A 21,763-nucleotide genomic window follows, 5' to 3' on the forward strand; every position below is an offset into this window, starting at 1 on the left:
TGGACATAAAACAAAGGAGATTCACAGATAATGGCAAGTTGACCAACATTTGTAGAATACGCTGATACTGCACTCAGTTATCGCTAATTACTTAGAAAGGTTATAATATTTCTTTCATTCTGAAATGCACGGAAGGAAGGCATTCTTTTATTGAGCCTGCCTTTAAATATCAGATATTTAATTACTATGCAGATAACATTCAAAGGACCGTTAAGTTTATCTTAATATCCAGTCATTACATGTTTCTGTGTAATTTCACCTTATAGGCTTCCTGAAGTAACCAGATTTGAAGTTTTTGCCAGATTTAATTTACCAAGATTTGATTGCCTGCCACTGTTCTGTGATCATTCATTTTTCTTGATCATTTTTGTGAAGGAACCGACATCACATCACTGGTCAGAAAAGTGTATATTCACTAAAACATCTACCTAAAAAATAAAACTAAAAACAAATATGTTCGCCTGAGATGGATGTTGCAGGTGGATACAAGGACAAAACACCGAGATAAGATAGAAGCAAGATTAAGGTTGGTGGATAACAGAGATATGCGCAGACCTTGTAACATTAATAACAATGAATATATTCCTTAGATATCCAATCAGGACGCTGTCATTTCAGTCATATGACTTGAAGATATCTGACTGGGATATGCGTGATATTTTTAAGACAGGCAGTTGGGCACAAAACCGGACACACCAAGCTCTTCAACATGAGGTGGTTGTCATTGCTGACACTAAGTGTGGTTGCTGTGTATAATAGTGAGGCTAAAGTATACGAAATATCTGATTCATTTGGTCTCGGTCGGAGGTTTGACGGGGTCGGCGGGCTGAGCGGCGGAGGGGTAGGTTTTTGTTTTTGCTAGTTTGTTGCTTTAACGCCACACTCCGTAGTAATCCAAGCTATGTAGTGAAGGTCTGTAAAAATCAAGTCTGGACAAGACAAACCAGTGATCAACATCATGAGCATCGATCTAGCCAGCAGTGATACGATGACATGTGTCAACCAAGTCAGTGAGTCTGACCACCGGGTCACATTACTCACATCTAGCGATAAGCATGGGTTGCTGAAGATAAATTCTAATCCGGAAACTCCATTGAACATGCTGCCCCTGTGCCTCATCACAGTCGTCCATGAGAAACACCTGATTAAAGCAATTCCGATTCTACAATTTCTAAATCATGAATTTCATGTGCTTGTAAATCGCTGACAAACAGTGGTGACACCATGAGAGCGTATCCAGCTCTACGTATGACATCCATCATAAACACATGCAATGACTAGTCAATTGTTCAAACTTTCAAGATACGTACATGTAAAAAGCGGAAGTGCAACGAACATAGTTTTTGTCACTTGTGCGTCCGTTGTTGAAATGTCCTCCATGCCATGACTAGATACAATTCTTCCACTTACCTTCCACCTTCAGGCCACGTCAAAGCTCCTGGCCAACTACCCGGATGAACAGCGGAACCAGATTCTCGACTTCCTCTTTAAGGTGAGTTACAAGTCAAAACGCTTTGTTTCAATACCTTGTTCTTTTTTAAATTGAGTGTTGAACGTAAAGCCTAATATTTCACATTTGACAATTACTAAAACATCCTGTGAATACGTCTTTCCATATTGTGATATGATCATAGGCACTCTCTTAACAAAAACAAACAAACAAAAGCAAGGAGGAGAAGAAGAAGATAAGAAATACATAGCTCCATTTTACAAGAAAACAGCATCAGTCGCATGGTACAGTGATGTGATTATGAGGCCTCTATCGTTGTATTACTAGCGCTATAACTCAAATGGTTTCTTGTTCCAGCCTAACTTCGGAGCCAGTCTGCAAATTCTGAAGGTGGAGATTGGTGGAGATGCACAGAGCACTGGTATACCTAACACTTACAACGCCTGAGTAGATTAAAGGGGGACTTAGTTCTTTAACCGCTCCATATACAATTGCATATTTTTCAAAATGTTGATGATGATGCTTAAACTGTAATTGTGAGTGAGTGAGTGAGTGGGTGAGTGAGTTTAGTTTTACGCGGCTGTAGCAATACTCCAGCAATATCAGATACAGTCTTCACATATTGTTCCCATGTAAGGAATCGAACCCATGTTTTCGGCGTTTTATCCAGAGGGCTGTACCACCGTCTGTTGGTTGTTATATAAGTATGGAAATACCAAAAGTAACGTATACATTCTTCTGAACCAATATCTATGCTAGCCTACATTCCAGTACGGGAACTGTGTTTGTCTCGTGGGGTAGAGCTGAAGACAATGATAATTGTGTTTCGAATCCAGATGGAACCGAGGCGTCCCACATGCACAACAGCTGGGAGGAGAACTACCAGAGAGGGTATGAATGGTGGCTTATGAAAGAAGCAAAGAAGGTACCACTCATTGCACAGTAGAGAACCTACTAGAACATATGAAGTCCCTCTGAAAGTTGTTGACTCCTCCTTTGGCCTTAAATTTATTATTGTACAGAACCATACCATGGCTCATGACAGGGATTGTGCTGATCATTGCATCTTTGAAACGATTCCTGGTCAAAGTTCAACTTTGTCTTTATTTTAGCGGAACCCGGACATCAAGCTGTATGGTCTGCCGTGGGGATTCCCCGGCTGGATAGCAACTACCCCGCAGGACCCGTATGTAATACCAGAGCAGACGGCAACGTACATCTTGAAGTGGATCCAAGGCGCCAAGGCGTATCATAACCTTACCATAGACTTTATTGGCATCTGGAACGAAAATCCTTACAATGACGTATACATCAAAGTAAGTGGAATCATTGAAGTGATGGTTGTGCGAGACTGGTCCTCAGAAAAGAACCCAAACAATTAGGGCATCAGCGTTGCACAAAACGATCATAGCGCTGAGATGATCACAAACCCCATACTTTAACATCTCTACCACCCCTTGTGGAACGGGGCCCAACAAAGAACCCGAGGAAAATATTGCGCACCACCGAAGATCTTTGTTGTATGAAGCATGACGGCCATTTTCAGGACACAATATTTACATGTTCTCGCCAATAACATATGGATGAACAAACATAATAGCACATCAGATCGTTGTCACTGTATGACCATTAGGTTATGGATGATAGTGTACTCACATGCCACTGTCCTTTCTACAGGGTACAAGAGTGCTCTCGCCGGTGACTGTACGTCCATTCTGGTACTTACTTTGTTAGAATGTCATCTTAAGCAGTTTGATGGCATGACAATACAGTTGTTTACGCGGAAAGCTCCTACCTAGACTAACATCTGAAATGAACATATGTTACATACATATTTCTAAATTACATTAATAAAATATCAGAAATGGAGCTCAGAGACCCCTTTTAATTTCAGACGCTCATCAAATCTGCAGAACTATAATTTCACACCATAAAGATTCTTACAACTCAAAAGGTATGCTCATTATTGGGGACACGTAAAACCTATTGTATTCCCATATGTTGATCCCTCTTGCTTGTATGTATGTGTCTTGTCTTGAAGACGCTGAGGAAGACATTAGACAGCAACAACCTGAGCAACGTCAGAATAGTAGCAGCCGACGACTACACAAACCCTTGGGGCATCGCCGACGACATCTTAAAGGACAAAAATCTGGCTGCATCAATAGATTACATAGGGTGGGTTTTTCCTCATGCATCTATTGTCTCTATCAAACTGTTATTTACCTTAACAGGAACCTGGTCATATTCTTTTGAAATCAATCATTATTATACTAGGCTCTTGGAACGTCTACGAATCTTAGCCCTGCTCAACCTGATGCGCCTTAGAATATGAGGGTAGAATTAGAGTTGATATTAAGGAAAGACTTAGATCTGTATCTATGTACAAAAATAAATTATTTGAAAATCCACTTACCCATGTGAATGGGCTTGGTGTATGTGCATGTGTAAGAGAGAATGCGCGAGCGTATATTTGTGCGCGCGTTTTAGTGTGCGTCCATGTGTTGAATGCTCTAATGTTTCATGCGCCGCAAATTGCAGAGCACAGTGCTTTGCATTAGGCTCGACAGAAACTTTGTGGTTTCGAATATTGGGTGGTCCGGATGCTGTTTCAAGGTTTGTCTGCACCGGTCCATCCTCGTGGATTAAATAAATAAATGTCTGAAACTTGCATCCGCTCGGGCTTTCAGGTGCCACATATTCACTTTTAGTTTTGTCTTGTCAGGTCTCACTACCCTGGCACTGTGTCTACACTGGATGCCCTCAGGACCAACAAACAGTTGTGGTCATCTGAAGACTATAGCACCTTTAACAACGACACCGGCGCCGGCTGCTGGGCTAGGGTAGGCTCGACAGCAAACAGATGTGAAGAATGTCTGGTCAGCTTGATAGCTTTGGGGACTATTTTGTGAACCATGACTGACCACTTAAGATACCTTGCAAAGAACTCTACTGTTTCCACAATATTTGATGTGTTCTTCAGTTCTGAGTTCTTAAGATATCACTTCATACGGAACGTGGCCGTATCGGAAGTAGACCTCTTCCGTAAGGAAGCAGAGCAGAGCTACATTACAATGACTTCAGCAGAACTACTATGCAAAGAGTGTTATAAAACCTAGCGCATATCCATGTAGGAATTTGCCTATTGCAAATTCTTCATGGCCCGCATTTCAGTAAACCTCAATTAACTCTCCAATAAATTCTCGATGAACAGTTCTCCACCAAGGAGAGTGAGATAACGAAAAATGCAATGGTTAAGGGTTGGAACTAACATAACGTTCTATCTGTTTTCGCCTTGAGGCAGGTTTGTAACTGGCATTCTGATTGGTTCGCTAGACAGTATACCGTAGCAAATCATATGACGAATGAAAATGATGGCAAATGAAAATCAAAGTAATTTGAGGTTGCGAGAACCAGGGGTTAAGTGATAATTTCATGGCATGCGAACAGTCGAAATAAAGATGATGTTGAACGATATTAATTATTTCAGATTCTCAACCAGAACTACGTCAATGGATTGATGACAAGGTAAGAGGGTCCCATCATATATTGGTAATGACGACTGTGTTGCGAGCAAGTTGTGATCACGCACTGAGGGACATGGCACACAGGTAAAACAGATGCTCAGTTCTCTCTAATAACTGCAGTTCGAATGACGACCTTACACTGTCCTAGGCGTACTGTAGCCATGTGTTTCGGCTCAAATTCCATATTTGTCACATATATTCCACGATCTTCATATTCCAAGCACAATCTCCTGGAACCTGATCGCCAGCTACTACGAAGGTTTGCCCTTTTACCGTGCTGGGCTGATGACTGCGGCGGAGCCATGGAGCGGCAACTACGTCGTGGAGAACCCTATCTGGATAACAGGTAACTGACTTCTGTACAGTATTGTAAATCAAGTGGACGTCGCGGTGGCTGAGCGGGCTAGGCGGCTGACATTGTGTGCTGGCGATTACGTGCCTGACTCTGAAGGTGGGATGGGACTTGAATTTGTACTTTACTAAGAAAGCGTTACCCCAGATATGACATCTGTTATACTGTAAATCAGTTGTAATTGTTGATTAATGAATGTTGATTGATTCGTTTTTCAAAGACAGTATTTTGTAAATAGTTAAGAACGTACCAATGACCTTATGCCTTAGGGTACTAGTCGTTAACATGAATTTGTCCAGGTTCAATGTCCAAAACAATAATTTCAAGGAATGCTTATAGTCTCTCTCTCAACCTCTCGCTCTCACTCTCACTTTCTCTCCACTTCAGCCCACACCACACAGTTCACGGAGATAGGCTGGTACTACCTCAACCATGACCATGGTGTCGGCCATTTACAATCTGGTGGAAGCTACGTCGGTTTCATCAGTCTGGACAAAAAGCACCACACTATTGTCATTGAGACTATGGTAAATAAGCTAATAATTAGATGTCAGAATTAGATATCACAGGAATTTTGGTCGTGATTTGTTGCCCATCATGAAACGCACACTGTGATGACAGATTGGTTTAAATGAACCTCATTATCACAAAATTGCCTGTTTAGTTTCGGATTTGTTTTGTTTTGGTTTTTTTTAGATAAAGTAAAAGCTTACATGCGAACAATCAATGTTAGTTTTTCATGTTGTGTAACCATTATATGTTCTTAAATGAATTGACATGCTCTGATTCAATTTTAATTACACGATCCACGATCACGTTTTACAAAAGTCAACTTTACTCTCATATCCATATAGATGCAATTTCATACATTTAAGAACGGAGCAGAGAGCGTTTTGTGAACCACTGTCTGTTCTACGAAGAATTTTATGCTTTGATCCTGTTGTAATTTTAATTTCAGAGCCAAGATCACTCTATATGTGTACGGCCGCCACTAAAACCATACAACGTAACTCCATCTGAAATCACCCTCAAGCTTGAAGGAAGCTTCGTAAGTGTGAATTTAGGAACTCCGCCTCACGCATTGCGAACAGTTCTCCAACATACAAGGTGTCGAATTTGAAACTTACTTAAACAATGACGCAAATCCCAGTTTCTCCCACAGAAGCTCATGAACATTAAGTGCACACCAACTTCTGTCCTTAGCATTTTTAAAGAATACAGTATCCTGCACAGTTGCATACTGACGCCAGGTGCGATGTCCTTGGCAGTTGTCTATCATACACATCAAGAATGTAAACATTAACATTTGTTCCAACAATTATTGGCGATTTCTTGCAAAAGACATTTCATTCAGCCATCGCACACATTTTCTGCATGCTTCAATCAATGGTGTATGTGTTACAGAGACTTCTTTCTCCATGGTAAATTATTTCACTTGAATGATATACCAAGCTAAATACTTCCTTTCGAAAAGAAAGTAATCTACATGATCTAACCCACGCCTACATTTTCAGCTGGCGGGTTAATCGCACACCTCGTATATTTCCGCCCCGGAAACAATAATTACTTGGCAAACGAGTAATCATTTTGCTATTTTAATTTGTTAGTGAACATATGGAAATATGACCTTGAGCAAGTCATTTATATTTGATGAAGACTGTTCTCTTTTCCCTGTTTCCAGGCGAGCATCACAGAGTTGCAGGTGTGGTACACCAAGCTTGGGTTTGAACTCGGAGTCAGCGATGTCATCTTTCAGAAACGTCAGCCCCTGAAGGTACCCTATTGTCGATATCGTTTCCTTATTTGTCTCTATCCTCCAACATAGCCTCCTGCAGCATACTACGACAGTTTCTAGTACGATAGTACCACTGCGTATACATTGTGGAGTGGCGGGATAGCCAGTGTGTCCAAGACCTGAGTTCGATTCCAAAATGCGTACAATGAGTCAAACCCATTTCTGGTGTCTCCCCTGGAACCGTTGTTACGTTTAGATTTGTATTGGTCCACAATGCCTTTGATACCTTTGCACATTTCCTCCGACAGAATCACATTTGGCTTAAACAGGAGGAGCTCATCTTTTGGTGATAACGTTCACTGTTGGATAGTGTTTCATGAACACATGTTTATCATACAGACAGCGTGTCGACAGAGGAAGAAACAGGTTATTTCTCACTTTCATGTTTACATTAACCGTTAATGCACCGCGTATTTCCCACAGGTGACGAATGGTAAAGTGACATTTTCTGTCGGTGTGGATGAAATTTGGACGTTGACGACCGTGACGACTGGAAATAAGGGCAGCTACCCTTCTCCACCACAGTCCAAGGGGTTCCCTCTACCATATCTGGATGATTTCGATGGTGCGTTGAAGCAACCTAGTGATTAGACCTGGGATGTCTAAAGCAGTGATATACCTCAATGATTAGACCCGGGATTTGAAGGAGTAGTGATCAAACTACATAGAACCATGATCATTATTCCTGTTTCTAGTACCACTAGGTTTAATCTGTAACATTTCTATGTCGCGTAAACAAAGAAATACTCTTGTTTTTACGAAAGTCCATTTGCTGAAACGTATCTGCATTTTTATATGAAATTATTCTTTCCTATTATATGTTTTTCTTGTGAAAGGATACGAAGTTTCCTCGGAGCCTTTTAATCTGGCCCAGCAAACCGGCTCCTTTGAGATCATGGCGGAGGACACCGACAAGTTCGTCCGTCAGATGGTTCTACAGCAGCCCTTGTATTGGTGTCACAACCTTGCCGACAAGATGCTGAACAGGAGCTTCGCTGTTATTGGTGATTATAGTTGGTAAGGAACTGAACACAGTGACTGTAGATCCCAAACGTGCAATATACATTATCTCTCAAACATACGGTGGCGGAAGCGCTAAAACAACACCTAGGAACACCTTACAGTACACGATGATGTCAGTAACCAGACAACATACGATGATGTCAGTAACCAGGCAACATACGATGATGGCAGCACATTGTCGGCATACGGTGATGTCAGTAACCAGGCAACATACGATGATGGCAACACCTTCACGACATACAATGATGTAAGTAACCAGGCAACATACGATGATGGCAGCACATTGACGGCATATGGTGATGTCAGTAACCAGGCAACATACGGTGATGGCAGCACATTGTCGGCATACGGTGATGTCAGTAACCAGGCAACATACGATGATGGCAACACCTTCACGACATACAATGATGTCAGTAACCAGGCAACATACGATGATGGCAGCACATTGACGGCATACGGTGATGTCAGTAACCAGGCAACATACGATGATGGCAGCACATTGTCGGCATACGGTGATGTCAGTAACCAGGCAACATACGATGATGGCAGCACATTGACGGCATACGGTGATGTCAGTAACCAGGCAACATACGATGATGGCAGCACATTGACGGCATATGGTGATGTCAGTAACCAGGCAACATACGATGATGGCAGCACATTGACGGCATACGGTGATGTCAGTAACCAGGCAACATACGATGATGGCAGCACATTGACGGCATACGGTGATGTCAGTAACCAGGCAACATACGATGATGGCAACACCTTGACGGCATACGATGGTGACAGCAACAACACAGCATATGATGATAGCAGCATCTAGACAACAAACGGCGATAGGTTATCAGTTCGATGGCCCTCGTCTATGCTCTGTCCCAATGTGTCAGTGGCGGCTTGTTGCTCCCAGACATTGATGCTAATGTGCTTGTAACTTATTTGATAAAACTCATTTCGACCTTTCAGGACGAACGTATCTATCAAGGTCAGTGTCCGCCTCAGCCCAGTTAACGGCACCAAGGGCGTGTTTCTAGGAGCACGGGTGAACCAGGGAGGCTGCGATTCATATGACACAACCGGCATCTTCTTCTACATCTTCCCCGATGACAAGTTCTACATCCTCTCACAGGACATATGTAAGTCTTGACTCAATCTACATGATCTCACACAACCTATGGTAGGCCAACGTCGCCCTGCATGATCTCACACTACATATGGTAGGCCAACGCCTCTCTACAAACCTATGGTAGGCCAACATCTCTCTACATGACCTCACTCAACCTATGGTAGGCTAACGTCTCTCTACAAACCTATGGTAGGCCAACGTCTCTCTACAAACCTATGGTAGGCCAACGTCTCTCTAAAAACCTATGGTAGGCCAACATCTCTCTACAAACCTATGGTAGGCCAACATCTCTCTACATGACCTCACACAACCTAAGGTAGGCCAGCATCTCTCTACGTGATCTTACATAATCTATGGTAGGCTTACATCTCTCTACAAGATTCAGCACGACTCACTAAACTGCACATCTAGCTTCATGATCTCACACCACCTGAATAAACTGTACTTCAAGCATGAACTTCCTCTCTCAAGATATCTGATCCGATTCGTATGACACGTAAATAATGTCATAGGTCGTAAACTGATCTTGGATATCTTACAGACACTTTATAATTCAACACAATGCAGTATCTGAAGGTAGATTGATAATTTGTTTAATGCTTTCCATGTGTTACAGTGAGGACCCAGGTCGTGTCAACAGGACAAATCAAATCTCACTCTGGCTGGAACACATTCGAGCTGCTGGTCTCGGTACGTTACATTACTTGATGTTGGGTAGTTTGAGTCAGTGTTGACAGGTGGAATTCAAACATTTATAAGACATCTTATTTGCAACCACGATCATATATACAATCACAGTTTCAGTGGTCTGTACTCAATCCGGTCTGAACCAGACAATCCGGTGATATCACCAAGGGACACTGCATTGAGAAACTATTGATGGCACCGTGGGTAGCGAAAATCCTTTACACATGTTGGTCAGTCTTCCTTGGATTAAATGTTGTGTACGAAAGCACGTTTTACCATTCACTATTTTTCAGGGTGAGGGCATGATCGGCTTCGTGAACGATGAGTATGTGATGGAAGCACGTGCCCCGTCTATAGCAACCAGTGGGTTCCTCGCCCTAGGTACAGACACTTGGGGACTGGCAGACTTCGACAACCTCCTTATAAGGTTCGCACCGCTGCCTTAAGTCTTAATATAACCACTGCTGTTTCCTGTTATTGATTACATATACATGTATTATGAATAAACAAGTTGTGTTGCTCCGAGAGAACATGTTGTTGGGAGAACATGGGAGAGCATGCCAACGTATGATATACCAATTTAGAAGATCAATGCTCGTGATGTCAGTCATTATCTGGCAACGCTTACGGATTTTGGCAGCAAAAGCACTTGAACCATCGAAGCAGAATACCAAACAGCAATCCGATTCCCAAAAATGCTGTCACAATGGTCAGGTAGAAAAACATTACTTACCTCTCATAGACATCTGTTTGTAATGTCTCTAAATAACTGATAAAAAGGTGGTCTATACAATCCCGTGATCAACAGCATGAAAGGATAGAGGGGAGCAATTGATGGTGGCCCGTTTGTCTTTCAGTATGTGTTGCGACGCCTGTTTTCCTGTACTGCTCTATTTTAGAGAGCCTGATAAACATTGACCAACCCGTGAAGGTCCAGGGTAGAATAGGCCTTCAGCAACCAATGCTTGCCATAAAACACGATTATGCTTGTCATAATTGGCGACTAATGGGATCAGGTGGTCAGGTTCACAGACTTCAGTTCCCAAGTGTGCAGATAGATGCTCATACTGTTGATCATTGGATTGTCTGGTCCAGACTCGATTATTTACAAACTGCTGCCATATAGCTGGAATATTACTGAGTGTAGAGTATAACTAAACTCACTCACTCACTCACACACTGACAGGTGCTAGTCCTGCTTCTGCATCTCCTTGCTACACCCCACACATCAACACTTACATCTGTACAACTTTATTCTCTGACCTGTAAAAGTAATTCAGCTCAGTATCACAGGATAAAAACATAATCTCACTTTTTAGAGTAAATTATTCTTTATTTGGTTAAGAAGGAAATCAATTTAAGGATTTATGTGTAACAAAAAATAATAACAAATACATACAATATGCTGTTGCTATAACTACCACATGGTTTACCCTTCTTTAACAAAATCCATATAATGTACAAAAGTAATTTCAGAAATGTCATTAACTGATTCATGTTCATTGAATGTGTATGTGTGTGTGTGTCAACCATGTAGTGATAACTCAGGTCACAGCAGGCACAAATTCACATGATACAATATCACAGATCTGAATTCTGTACAGCCATAAAACAACATTCACATTCTCCAAAACACATGACAGTCTCACACACAAGTGCAAACAGATTAACATGCCTCATAAACCCACTAGAATGTTCAAATGTGATATGAAACACATGGAATGGTTTTTTTCGTATTCTTGAAAACAAACAAATCTTGTATGTGTCACATAATAATTAGGACAAGTATTCATAATTTAACAGCAAATCAAGTAGCTCCTTTAATTTTTATTTCTAAATGACACACTACCTGCACTATGACATCATCACTGATACTATTACTCCCAAGTTTGTGTGTGAAAAAACTATTGAACTATCAGATTTTGTGATTCCAGATGCTTTTTATGCTGTAATAACGCCCATGTGACAATGTGTATTTGGCCACCAAAAATAGATTTGGCTTGTTTCACTACAGATGTGAGTCAGCATTGGTTGGTCCACTAAACATAAGTACAAATGTATACGTGTTACAGATATGTACAAGAAGTGGCTTACTTTGCCATAGCGTCTCTCAGCTGCCAATATAACAGGCTAAAATTCTTATGACACATGTTGTAACTTATCAAAATTGATTTGGCATATTTGTGACATTTTTTAATAACAGTAAATAATGGCATTTCATTGCTCCTCTTAAAGTACTGGTAACACAGAAGTCTGTGTTGGTGTTTATACTTACTTTGGCCCTGAAGAATATTGACGGTTTTGGCATCATCGACATCAACCCCAGACACTTGGGTGACAAAAATGCATGTCAGTCACTATCTACTGATATAATGTATGATGTGTGATATGCATAAATAAACAAGTCAAGTCTGTGGGGTACATACAAACTCACAACCCCATACATCCTTATGTATTCATGAATACTTGTAAGATCAGTGATAGGAGTATTTCATCAAGGTAAGACACATGATCAAGTACTACGCAGTGATCATTATGCTTCTTTCATAATGAAAATGCACACAGACAAGGGTTTACTATCGAGACAGATCTTGAGATCAATAATCTATAGATATTGTTAAATAAAAAATTACCAAAACTGTAAAACATTCTTATGCAAGGGTTAATAACAACTAAAAACAAGTAATGCATTTTGTCTGTAAAAGATTATTAACAGATTGTATGGTATTTTGGCACATGTCCATTCTAGTAAATTGAAACTATATTTAATCACAATGATTTACATAACTACTGTTAGCACAACTTTCATACTAATAATCTTTACTATTACTTCCTATTAAAATATGTGCAATATTTAATTTCAACTAGCCCTAATATTTATGCAATGATAAAAAAATGCTATTGAATGCTATGACAATGAAAACCAAAGTCAGTTTCTGACATTCTGAATACATCCCCATCAGTTTTAAACACACATAAAAAATACTTTTGAAAAACTTCCTGCCCTCATTTCAATAATCACATCATTTCATGGATCAACTCTTACATACAGCTATATGTTAAGCGCCATCAGTGAGCACCAGGTACAAAATACAACTTTGTATCCTGTTTTTCCACATGGCGTAAAAGATGCAGATGATTCTCTGCAGATGTTATTTTGAGATTGTCAAAGTCGGCGATGCCCCAAGAATCGGTTCCGAGTCCAACAAATCCACTTGTAGGTTTACTTGGCACAGTGTGGTTAAACAGGGAGTTCCCATTCAACATTCCAACTGCGACTGTGCCCTGGAAACAAAAATGACATTATATGAGTCCATGTGGGTTATCTAATTTCTGCAGGACTGTGATGGTTACTAGGCAACAAGCAGTAATGGAAGGCATGATTCAGGACAATCAGCAATCCTTGCTATTCGTACTTCATACATTCTGAACTCTCCTAATTTATCTGCTCAGTCAAAGTACATGATGTATCCCATATCAATACCCACCTGTTACTATGGGCGTTGGTGCAGCCATAATGGTTAAAGATTCTGCTCTTCATGCTGAAGCCCTGATTACCCGTATGGGTATGTGTGATGCCCATTCCTAGTGTCCCCTACTGTGATACTGCTGGAATATTGCTGGAATATTGCTAAAAACTGTGTAAAATACTACTAACTCACTCACCCCCTGCTAAAGACAATTTACAAACTTATTAACAGATTTCTGTACTTGCTGACAGTTTAACAAAACTGTGATGGATGCCCACACTAATAACTTTCTACTCATTCCATTGGCTGATGTATCCTCAGCGCTTTCTAGTTACATCACTGTACAACAGAGGGAGTGACAAACGATGACTTTTCTATCTCTATCGTAGTGGGGAGACACCAGAAATGTGCTTCACACATTTCACTTATGTGGGAAATCGAACCAGGGTTTTCAGTGTGACGAGCGAATGTTTTAACCACTAGGCTACCCTACTTCCCTTAGTGTACGTGGATGTCTTAGGACACATTGTTCAGTGAACATGTGAATGACATCATCTTGAGAAGGAGTGATGTACCTTGACCATGAGTGACACCTTGTTCCAGCTGGCCTCAACCTCGCCCAGTTGACCACTTGTGATGACTGATGTTCGACCTGCAATCAGGGAGGAAAATACATGAGTGCAACTGATAGTTTTTTAAAAACACTTATTAACGTGAGAAAAGACATTCATCTATGGCAAGCAAATGAAAATATATTACACAGGCATAATTTCTGCGTGTTACTGCACTAACTCCTTATATGTTTGTATTTACAATTTCTAACTAGCAGCAGCACTGATGACATATTTACAAAGAATATTTTGTTAGTACTTTCATCTGTATTGGCTGCAAACAAACATATGACAATATTCCAGATGGACCCGTGAAGATCTTGATTCCAGTTTCGATTATTTACAGAGTGCTGCCATATAGCTGGAACATTGCCGGAGCACGGCATATAACTAACCGACTCAGATAAAAACATGAACTCACCTAGGTTGTTGGCCAAAATGTAGTTGTTACTTTTGGGGAAGATATACAGGAATATTCCTGTGGTGGAGAAGGCATTACAGCCTCCCTGGTCTACTCTGGCAGCAACAAACACGCCGTTGGTTCCGTTGACCTCGCCCAGTTTGACGTCAGCCTCAACGTAGATATCAGTCCTGCAGACCATTATCAATACCCACATGACATGGTGTGAAGCAACAGTTTACTTATATGTAATAACGTCTGAAAACATTCTTACACACTAAAAAAGCATCTTTTGAATTTAATTGTCAAACTGTCACTTGAAAATGTCAGAAATATAGAATATGAAAAAACTGTTCCATCCAACCATCTGAATTGAACAGGCATTTTCATCGATGTGACATGAAAAGACTTATATTTTCTAATACTACAATAATGTAATTCAGGGAAAAGCTTTTGTTCTCTTTCTCTATGTTTACAATTCTCAAACTAAATTGTACAAACTAAATCACTGGTTTTATGTGAAATATTAGACATCTACACACTTACTCCAGTGGAAATAGATTAAAACTGGCCCATTTAGATAATTTACAAAATGTGTCCACATACTGCAGATTCACTTCAGCAACCAGTGGCATGCAACAATAACTGTTCTGCCTCAGAACAGACAGAACATAGTGCTACCTTCAGAACTGTTAAAATACAAGAGTGATCTGCTGATGAGAAGTTCCTCCCCAAAAGAATTTAACAGAAGAAATCACATGACAATTAAATACAGTCCAGCTTGGTGAGAGAATTTCTGTCAGTCTGTATACATGAGTAGTTAATGAGTTATCAAAATAACAACTTGGAATTGGGATTTGTAACTTGCTAATTCTATGTCTGATTCACGCCAATATCAAAGCAAAGGAAAATCCCTAACAGCAAAAGGGAGCACCACTATACACAGTAACAGCCAAATTTTGCAGGGAAACAGGTTACAAATTTATATTCTTGGACATGATCTTGGAAGTTATGCACAACAATCCTTTTTGATGAATCAGTGTTTTTCGATCTTGACCCTGAAGACGACCTTGACCCTACATATTACAATTAACATGTAACATATACTGCAATTGGCTGATGTATCCTCAGCACTTAAAGGTCACATGCAACCAAAAAATCAAACATTATTAAAACACATTTATCACTTATTCATGACATATAATATACAGTGCTGCTTTAAAAAAAACGAATAAACAAAATTATAAGCGTACAATCGCGATTCAAAGGTGCAATATTTTGTACTTGGGCTTACTTCCGTAGAGATGGTTAACTACTGCGTGGCTGGAATCTGTCATTCGTCCAAGTACAAAGCAGGACTTGAAACTGACAAGAGTTTGCACCAGTTTCCGTTGGATCCAGTCATCCGAAAAAAATGAATGTAGTCTGTTTGCAACCCACAGACATAAAAACCTGTCATGTGTATCACACGTGCCTAATTACATAATGTGGCAGACACGGGACTTGGGTGCACGAGTCATAAATCAACTTATTTTCTTTATGTCGTATAGTCTGATAGGTGTTGAGTTCAAATTGCACGTGGTCAATGATTGAAGCTGTGTATTGCATATTGTCTTTAGCAGACAGGCAGGCAGACATATAGGTGTGAATAAACTAGACACTGAGCTTTCTCTGTGACAGAGACTGCTTACCACAAACAACAAGTTTTTTTTTACGTATAGAGAAGATTATTTATTTGTTTGTGTACACAAACAAGATTAGACTACTGCTCACAACCTCAGATGCTGGGCATGCATACTGTTTCGAGCTCCGCGAACCTAATCACTGCGCATGCGTCACCGGCGCAGCACAGCACAGCTGTTGAAACCAGTTTTCCCCCCAGCGCTGGGGGGAATTTAGTGAAACGTTTGAACTCCGATTTCGCGGGCTTTTTTTCTCATCGCGTTTTTTTCAACTTTATAGGTTGAATTGGCATTTTTTATGATTTGTTTCGGTAAATGCATACCGAAAGGTACCAGAATCCGCAAAGTTGTGTTTTACGTTGCATGTGACCTTTAATGATTTCAAGTACACAGCGTGCTGGTAGGTAAGTTCCTGCTCAACCTAAAACATTTACATGAGTGGTGGGTAGCTGGGTGGTTTGGGAAAGAGGGTGAGAGGAGCTTAGTGACTTCAGAGAAAATACAGACAGGCTACTCTATTCAACAGAAAGATGGTATCTCCAACAACCCTGGTATGATCCAGAGCCCTGTTTCACAAAGCTATTGTAGCACTGCGACAGTTGTACCTCCTATACTGTATCATAGACTTATGACAGTTGTAAAGCTATCATAGTGAAACAGGGCCCAGAGCTATAGTGTCATAGGGAGTGAGTAGATATGGTTTCATGCTATGTTATAGGTAGTGTAGTGTTATCATGGAGGGGTACAGAGTTAGTAAGCCGTGTTATGATAGGCATGATACTGAATGACTGATTTAAACCTGTAAACATGGTTCAACATGGTTCAACCTTGCAAGTGTGTCATCTTGACTTTTAGGACAACTACTACTACTACAGTTCACATTAAACTCTCCCAGTGTGCAATCCCAGTCACAGAATTTGTTCTACCACTGATACTTCCTTCAAGTATACATGCCCTAGAGTAACTGCCATAGAAAGAAAATACATTTTGCTTGAAAACATCCCTACTGCTTTACAGATACTGTAAAAACATGCACGCACCAGTTGGAGTTCCCCCCTATGGTAATGGGAAAGTCAAGGTTTATGGGGCACCATTCAATGGGTGCGGAGAGTACCACTTGTCTCATCACTTGATGGTGGGTAGGGTCAGAGGTATTGTGGACTTCAAAGCACCCGACTTGTGGCACCAGGTTGAAGGGTTCCTCCTGATCACGGTACGCTGGGGAGACAAGCAGACGTCACACTTACCATCAGGTAGGACAGGGTCTTCGCCACAATCCTCGATAATCTCCAAGGCATACGTTCTGATAAATTTCTATACCCTAGATGGATCTAGGGCTCAGCCTGAGAATTTTATTACATCCCTTTGCTTTCTCCACATTCTCACAGTAGCCAATCAGCTAAGCTGCCGCTACGACAGAGCTTTCCAGTATCAACAATTATCGCTGTCACAGCGATGAATGTTCATTTGCAGTGTGACTCAAACTTTGGGGTAATCATACAGACAAATTGACAGTTCTGATAATTTTAAAAAATATATGCAAGAACTCCTTCTACCTCTTTCAGAGTACCTCTTCATTATTTTTGATGCCAATCTTAATTGGTTAGATAATTTAAGAAGCAAAAGTGAGTTGTGATTAGTATGCTTATCTTCCCAGCTTAACAGCCAAGGGATGTCACAAAATAATTGGGCCGAGTAGTAGATGCATCCAGACTAAAGTGTAGATTTATCGGAATGTATAGCCTGGAGGCTATTGAGGAAGTGTTCCACAACCAGTCTCACAGCCACAATCATCATAACCCTACATTAAAGGATAGTAGTTATGATCACCTTAGTGCAAAGATTGTTTTGTGTATGCTTGCTGAAACATAACAGCCAAGAATATGTCCCAGCATTGCCACATCTGAATCTTTGAGTGAGTGAGTTGGTCTCGTGCCCCTTTTCCCAATATTCCAGCGATATCATGGCAGGGGACACAAGTTGGATTGGTTTCACACTCTGTACCCATGTGAGGAATCTAAAATGGATCTTTCACTTGATGATGCTTAAACAACTAGGCTACCCCGCCATCCCATATCTTTGTATGAAGTGTACTGGTCTGACAGGTTGAGTTGTACTGAAGAAAAGCATTGTGCATAACAACTTTTGTAAAAGGACAATGGTTGCTCGTCATGCTGCAGTATTGGAACAAGGTACAAAGAAACAGGTGACAGGGAGGTGCTGTGAAAAGAACATGAATCAAGCAAAGTGGGACTGTGTGAGAAACAAGTGACTATTATTTTTGAAAATCATGACGTATTCAGAAATGAACTGTTGACAATGCACACATCATGTCTGAGACTTCCATGCAAATTTATTGAAGCATCCATAAAATGTTCCTGTCTGAATTTAAGAACACAATATTCATTCATTTAAAATAATAAATTTAATTAATATTTTAATGTCATTAAGGCCATACCCTTTATTTAACCCATTAAATCAACAGCAGCCCTTTGTTTACAATAATTAATGGATCCATAAGCTCATATCTATGTTAAATAACAAATGGTGGCCGATCATCTTGAATTTTATTCCGAATATCCTCGTAGTAGAAGGTTTTCTAACCAAATCTGACTTACTTAAGTGTCAACTGGATTGCCCCACTAGACAACTGGCTCATTATATACAAATTGTTGACATGCACTGCATTATTATGACATTGTTGAGCTATGGGTGTTTTATCTGTCTGAACTCCAGATAAAAATGCTGCATGCATTATCATGCATGCTCTCAGCCTAGTACATCTCCCCTCACACAACAGATTCAACAGGTGCGTCAGCAGCAACACAGATTAACTCATTAGTAACAAGTTAATTATTTTTCCCAAACACGATATGAATTCCACAGAATGAACAGAACGAAAAGTTCACTACATTTCCATGTCAGTTTCACTACTATGAAAATGATCACAATTCAATAAGCATTGAACACATTACATATGTATTACTGACTACAGATAGTTGTGAACCCCCTGGCTACAGATAGTTGTGAACCCCCAGCTATAGATAGTTGTGAACCCCCTGACTACAGATAGTTGTGAACCCCCAGCTATAGATAGTTGTGAACCCCCTGGCTACAGATAGTTGAGAACCCCCTGACTACAGATAGTTGTGAACCCCCGGCTACAGATAGTTGTGAACCCTATGGCAACAGATAGTTGTGAACCCCCTGGCTACAGATTGTCGTGAACCCCTGGCTACAGATAGTCGTGAACCCCTGGCTACAGATAGTCATGAACCCCTGGCTACAGGTAGTCGTGAACACCCTGGCTACAGATAGTTGTGAACCCTTGGCTACAGATAGTCGTGAACACCCTGGCTACAGATAGTCATGAACCCCTGGCTACAGGTAGTCGTGAACACCCTGGCTATAGATAGTTGTGAACCCCTGGCTACAGATAGTCGTGAACACCCTGGTTGCTGAAGTGAACCTGGCATAGTCTCATTCTTACCAGTTGTGAGAGCCAATGACATTTAGTGAAATGTTCAGGCTCTCAGCTTGACACCACGTCACAGGCTGAGCTAACACTTTCTGCCTCATCACCTTGTTGGAGGCATCGCCCTGTGCAACCTCAAACACCCCCATTTGCTGAGCAAGGTCGTAAGGCTCCATAAAGACCTCATAGCCTAAACAACAGCAGCAACAGCAGAAAGAGGAGTTTACATGTTAACTGGTGTATGGCATCCTTAGTGAAACAATGGCAATGGGGACTTACTTTTGAAACTATAAGGAAGACAATTTAAAGGGGCACTGATTACGCAACCAAGCAGCAAATTGGTCAGCACCCGCTCCCTCGACCGTGACGGACACAGGGACTGGGCTCCTGTCCACATTAGCAGATCTTCACCCGGATGCCTATCACATGTTGTTATTTAAAAATATTCCTTATCTGATTGTAGCAAAATATCCCAGCAGTGTAGTTTTTTTTCTGATGCCTGGATGGTATAGTAACTGATCCAATTTGATCCTGTTTCTATGTTTTTTACCTCGATATTTAATTATGTCATGTTAAAATATGATGTCTATGTACACGTAGCAAGCCATTTGTTTCACATAAGTCCGAAAGATTGCAAAGCTTTGTATTTCGATAGTTTTGAGGGTTGGTCCAGCTGTCATAACAAACAGCATACATAAATTTTGGTAGGTACGACCCTGGTTTATTATCTATGATAACAAACAGCATACGTATATTTTGGTAGCTACGACCCTGCTTTATTATCTATGATAATAAAAACACACAGTTGATTTATCTGAATTCGTAAACTAATAACAACGACTTTGCCATTGGTAGAGGAATCTGAAATTTTCTTACGTAAAAAACTTATTATACCCATTTACCCAAGTACATGGCAAATGCCTATGTGTATTTCTTATGTAACAACGAAGTTCCGTTGGTATCCTCGTTGGTAACAGTTTCGGCCCATAAGTGTTTTCAGGCTGAATGCGACACAGAGATTACATCTTCCTTGCTGTAACTCGCGTTTGATGCTATAAACCTACACATGTTATTTGTCATCATTCACTGTGTGGTCAGTTCATGAATGTATAACGGGAATAATTAGTGGTAACGCCACTAAAACTACTCGACATAGGTTTCCCTTTGGCATTTCTCCTGTCTGGAGTAAATACTCAACATCATAAATTAAGGTCTGTAGTGGCAAATGTATTGCATGTTATGTAATATGTGCATGTAAGTGATGCAATGGGGTTTATCAGCTGAGTTACAAATTGATAACACACTGATTGATTAATTACTTCTGCAGCGGATTTGTCAAAAAGGCAGTGTTTATGAGTGTAGATTTACTAATCTATACTGAATACACCCTGTCGTATGCTGTCGTAAAGTACCAGTGCAAAAACGACATCCTTCCTATAAAGAATTAACCACCACTGCCTTGATTGATTGATTGTTGCTCATTATTGGCTAACTAATGGCGGATATCATACACTTAGTTGCCAGGTGTGCTGTCCTGGGTGACCAGTCAGATTATGTATACACCATTGTGAAAAATTCTCAAAAGATGTGTCACTTTTTCACAGCAGGATTATTTACCAGCTGCCAATGAACGGAATATTGTTCTTTTATGTGGATATTGACGGATACATTCCTGAACGAAGTAATAGCCTAACATTGTTGCTATAACTTTCGTCTGTCTTAAACAGCAGCAGAGATCACGAACCAGTCACGAATTCTGGGACATCATCTGGGTATTCACGGGGGAAAAACAATAACAAAAGAAACAACCAGTCCACGGAAAGTGCTCCGCATCAGTGCCCCTTTAAGCATGCATATCAAACCACACATAGCATGCAGACAGAAATTGAGAATGAGGACACCTTCAACACTGGACAGAAACATTCACCAATAAGCTGCTTGAAACTGTATCTCAGTCAGCTAGGCAAGAGAAAAGTCAGAGTAGCAAGTTTTGGCAGCACACCTCAGATGTTCAAACAAACCATTCCCCAATCATTGTCAAAAAAGGTTGCTGTGATTCAGCTGAAGTGTATCAATAAAATCTATAAAATGATGGAAGGAAAGGTAAAATAAAATAATGTGAGCCAGAAAGACACAAAAGTAACAAAATTACTTCCAGTGCTAGA

The 21,763-nt window shown here is 40.6% G+C and overlaps 2 protein-coding genes across 3 annotated transcripts in view; one reads left to right on the top strand and one right to left on the bottom strand.

Moving 5' to 3' along the window:
* Nucleotides 1-620: 620 nt before the first annotated feature.
* On the top strand, nucleotides 621-10,485 carry LOC137265292 (galactocerebrosidase-like). The gene is made up of 17 exons (XM_067800652.1): nucleotides 621-841; nucleotides 1,424-1,492; nucleotides 1,808-1,871; nucleotides 2,287-2,375; nucleotides 2,563-2,766; nucleotides 3,492-3,628; nucleotides 4,176-4,293; nucleotides 4,941-4,978; nucleotides 5,199-5,323; nucleotides 5,717-5,856; nucleotides 6,288-6,377; nucleotides 7,011-7,103; nucleotides 7,548-7,689; nucleotides 7,961-8,141; nucleotides 9,114-9,283; nucleotides 9,890-9,963; nucleotides 10,254-10,485. Exons 1-17 carry the CDS (start codon nucleotides 710-712, stop codon nucleotides 10,404-10,406), a joined length of 2,019 nt encoding a protein of 672 aa, XP_067656753.1. The 5' UTR covers nucleotides 621-709; the 3' UTR covers nucleotides 10,407-10,485.
* A 787-nt stretch (nucleotides 10,486-11,272) lies between these two features.
* The window catches only part of LOC137265284 (galactocerebrosidase-like), a 28,796-nt gene continuing 18,305 nt past the window's right edge, over nucleotides 11,273-21,763 (bottom strand). The window contains exons 15-18 of one of the 2 annotated variants that reach the window (XM_067800643.1): nucleotides 19,614-19,788; nucleotides 14,463-14,632; nucleotides 14,006-14,082; nucleotides 11,273-13,245 (exon numbers count right to left, since the gene is read on the bottom strand). In XM_067800643.1, coding sequence (XP_067656744.1) covers nucleotides 13,030-13,245; nucleotides 14,006-14,082; nucleotides 14,463-14,632; nucleotides 19,614-19,788 — 638 coding nt within the window. In that variant the 3' untranslated portion in view covers nucleotides 11,273-13,029. Of the gene's footprint in view, nucleotides 13,246-14,005; nucleotides 14,083-14,462; nucleotides 14,633-17,163; nucleotides 17,342-19,613; nucleotides 19,789-21,763 lie in introns of both variants that reach the window. The other variant, XM_067800642.1, reaches the window with a different exon arrangement.

This window comes from Haliotis asinina, chromosome 15, assembly GCF_037392515.1.
Source record: "Haliotis asinina isolate JCU_RB_2024 chromosome 15, JCU_Hal_asi_v2, whole genome shotgun sequence".
In the NCBI taxonomy this organism is placed as follows: domain Eukaryota; kingdom Metazoa; phylum Mollusca; class Gastropoda; order Lepetellida; family Haliotidae; genus Haliotis; species Haliotis asinina.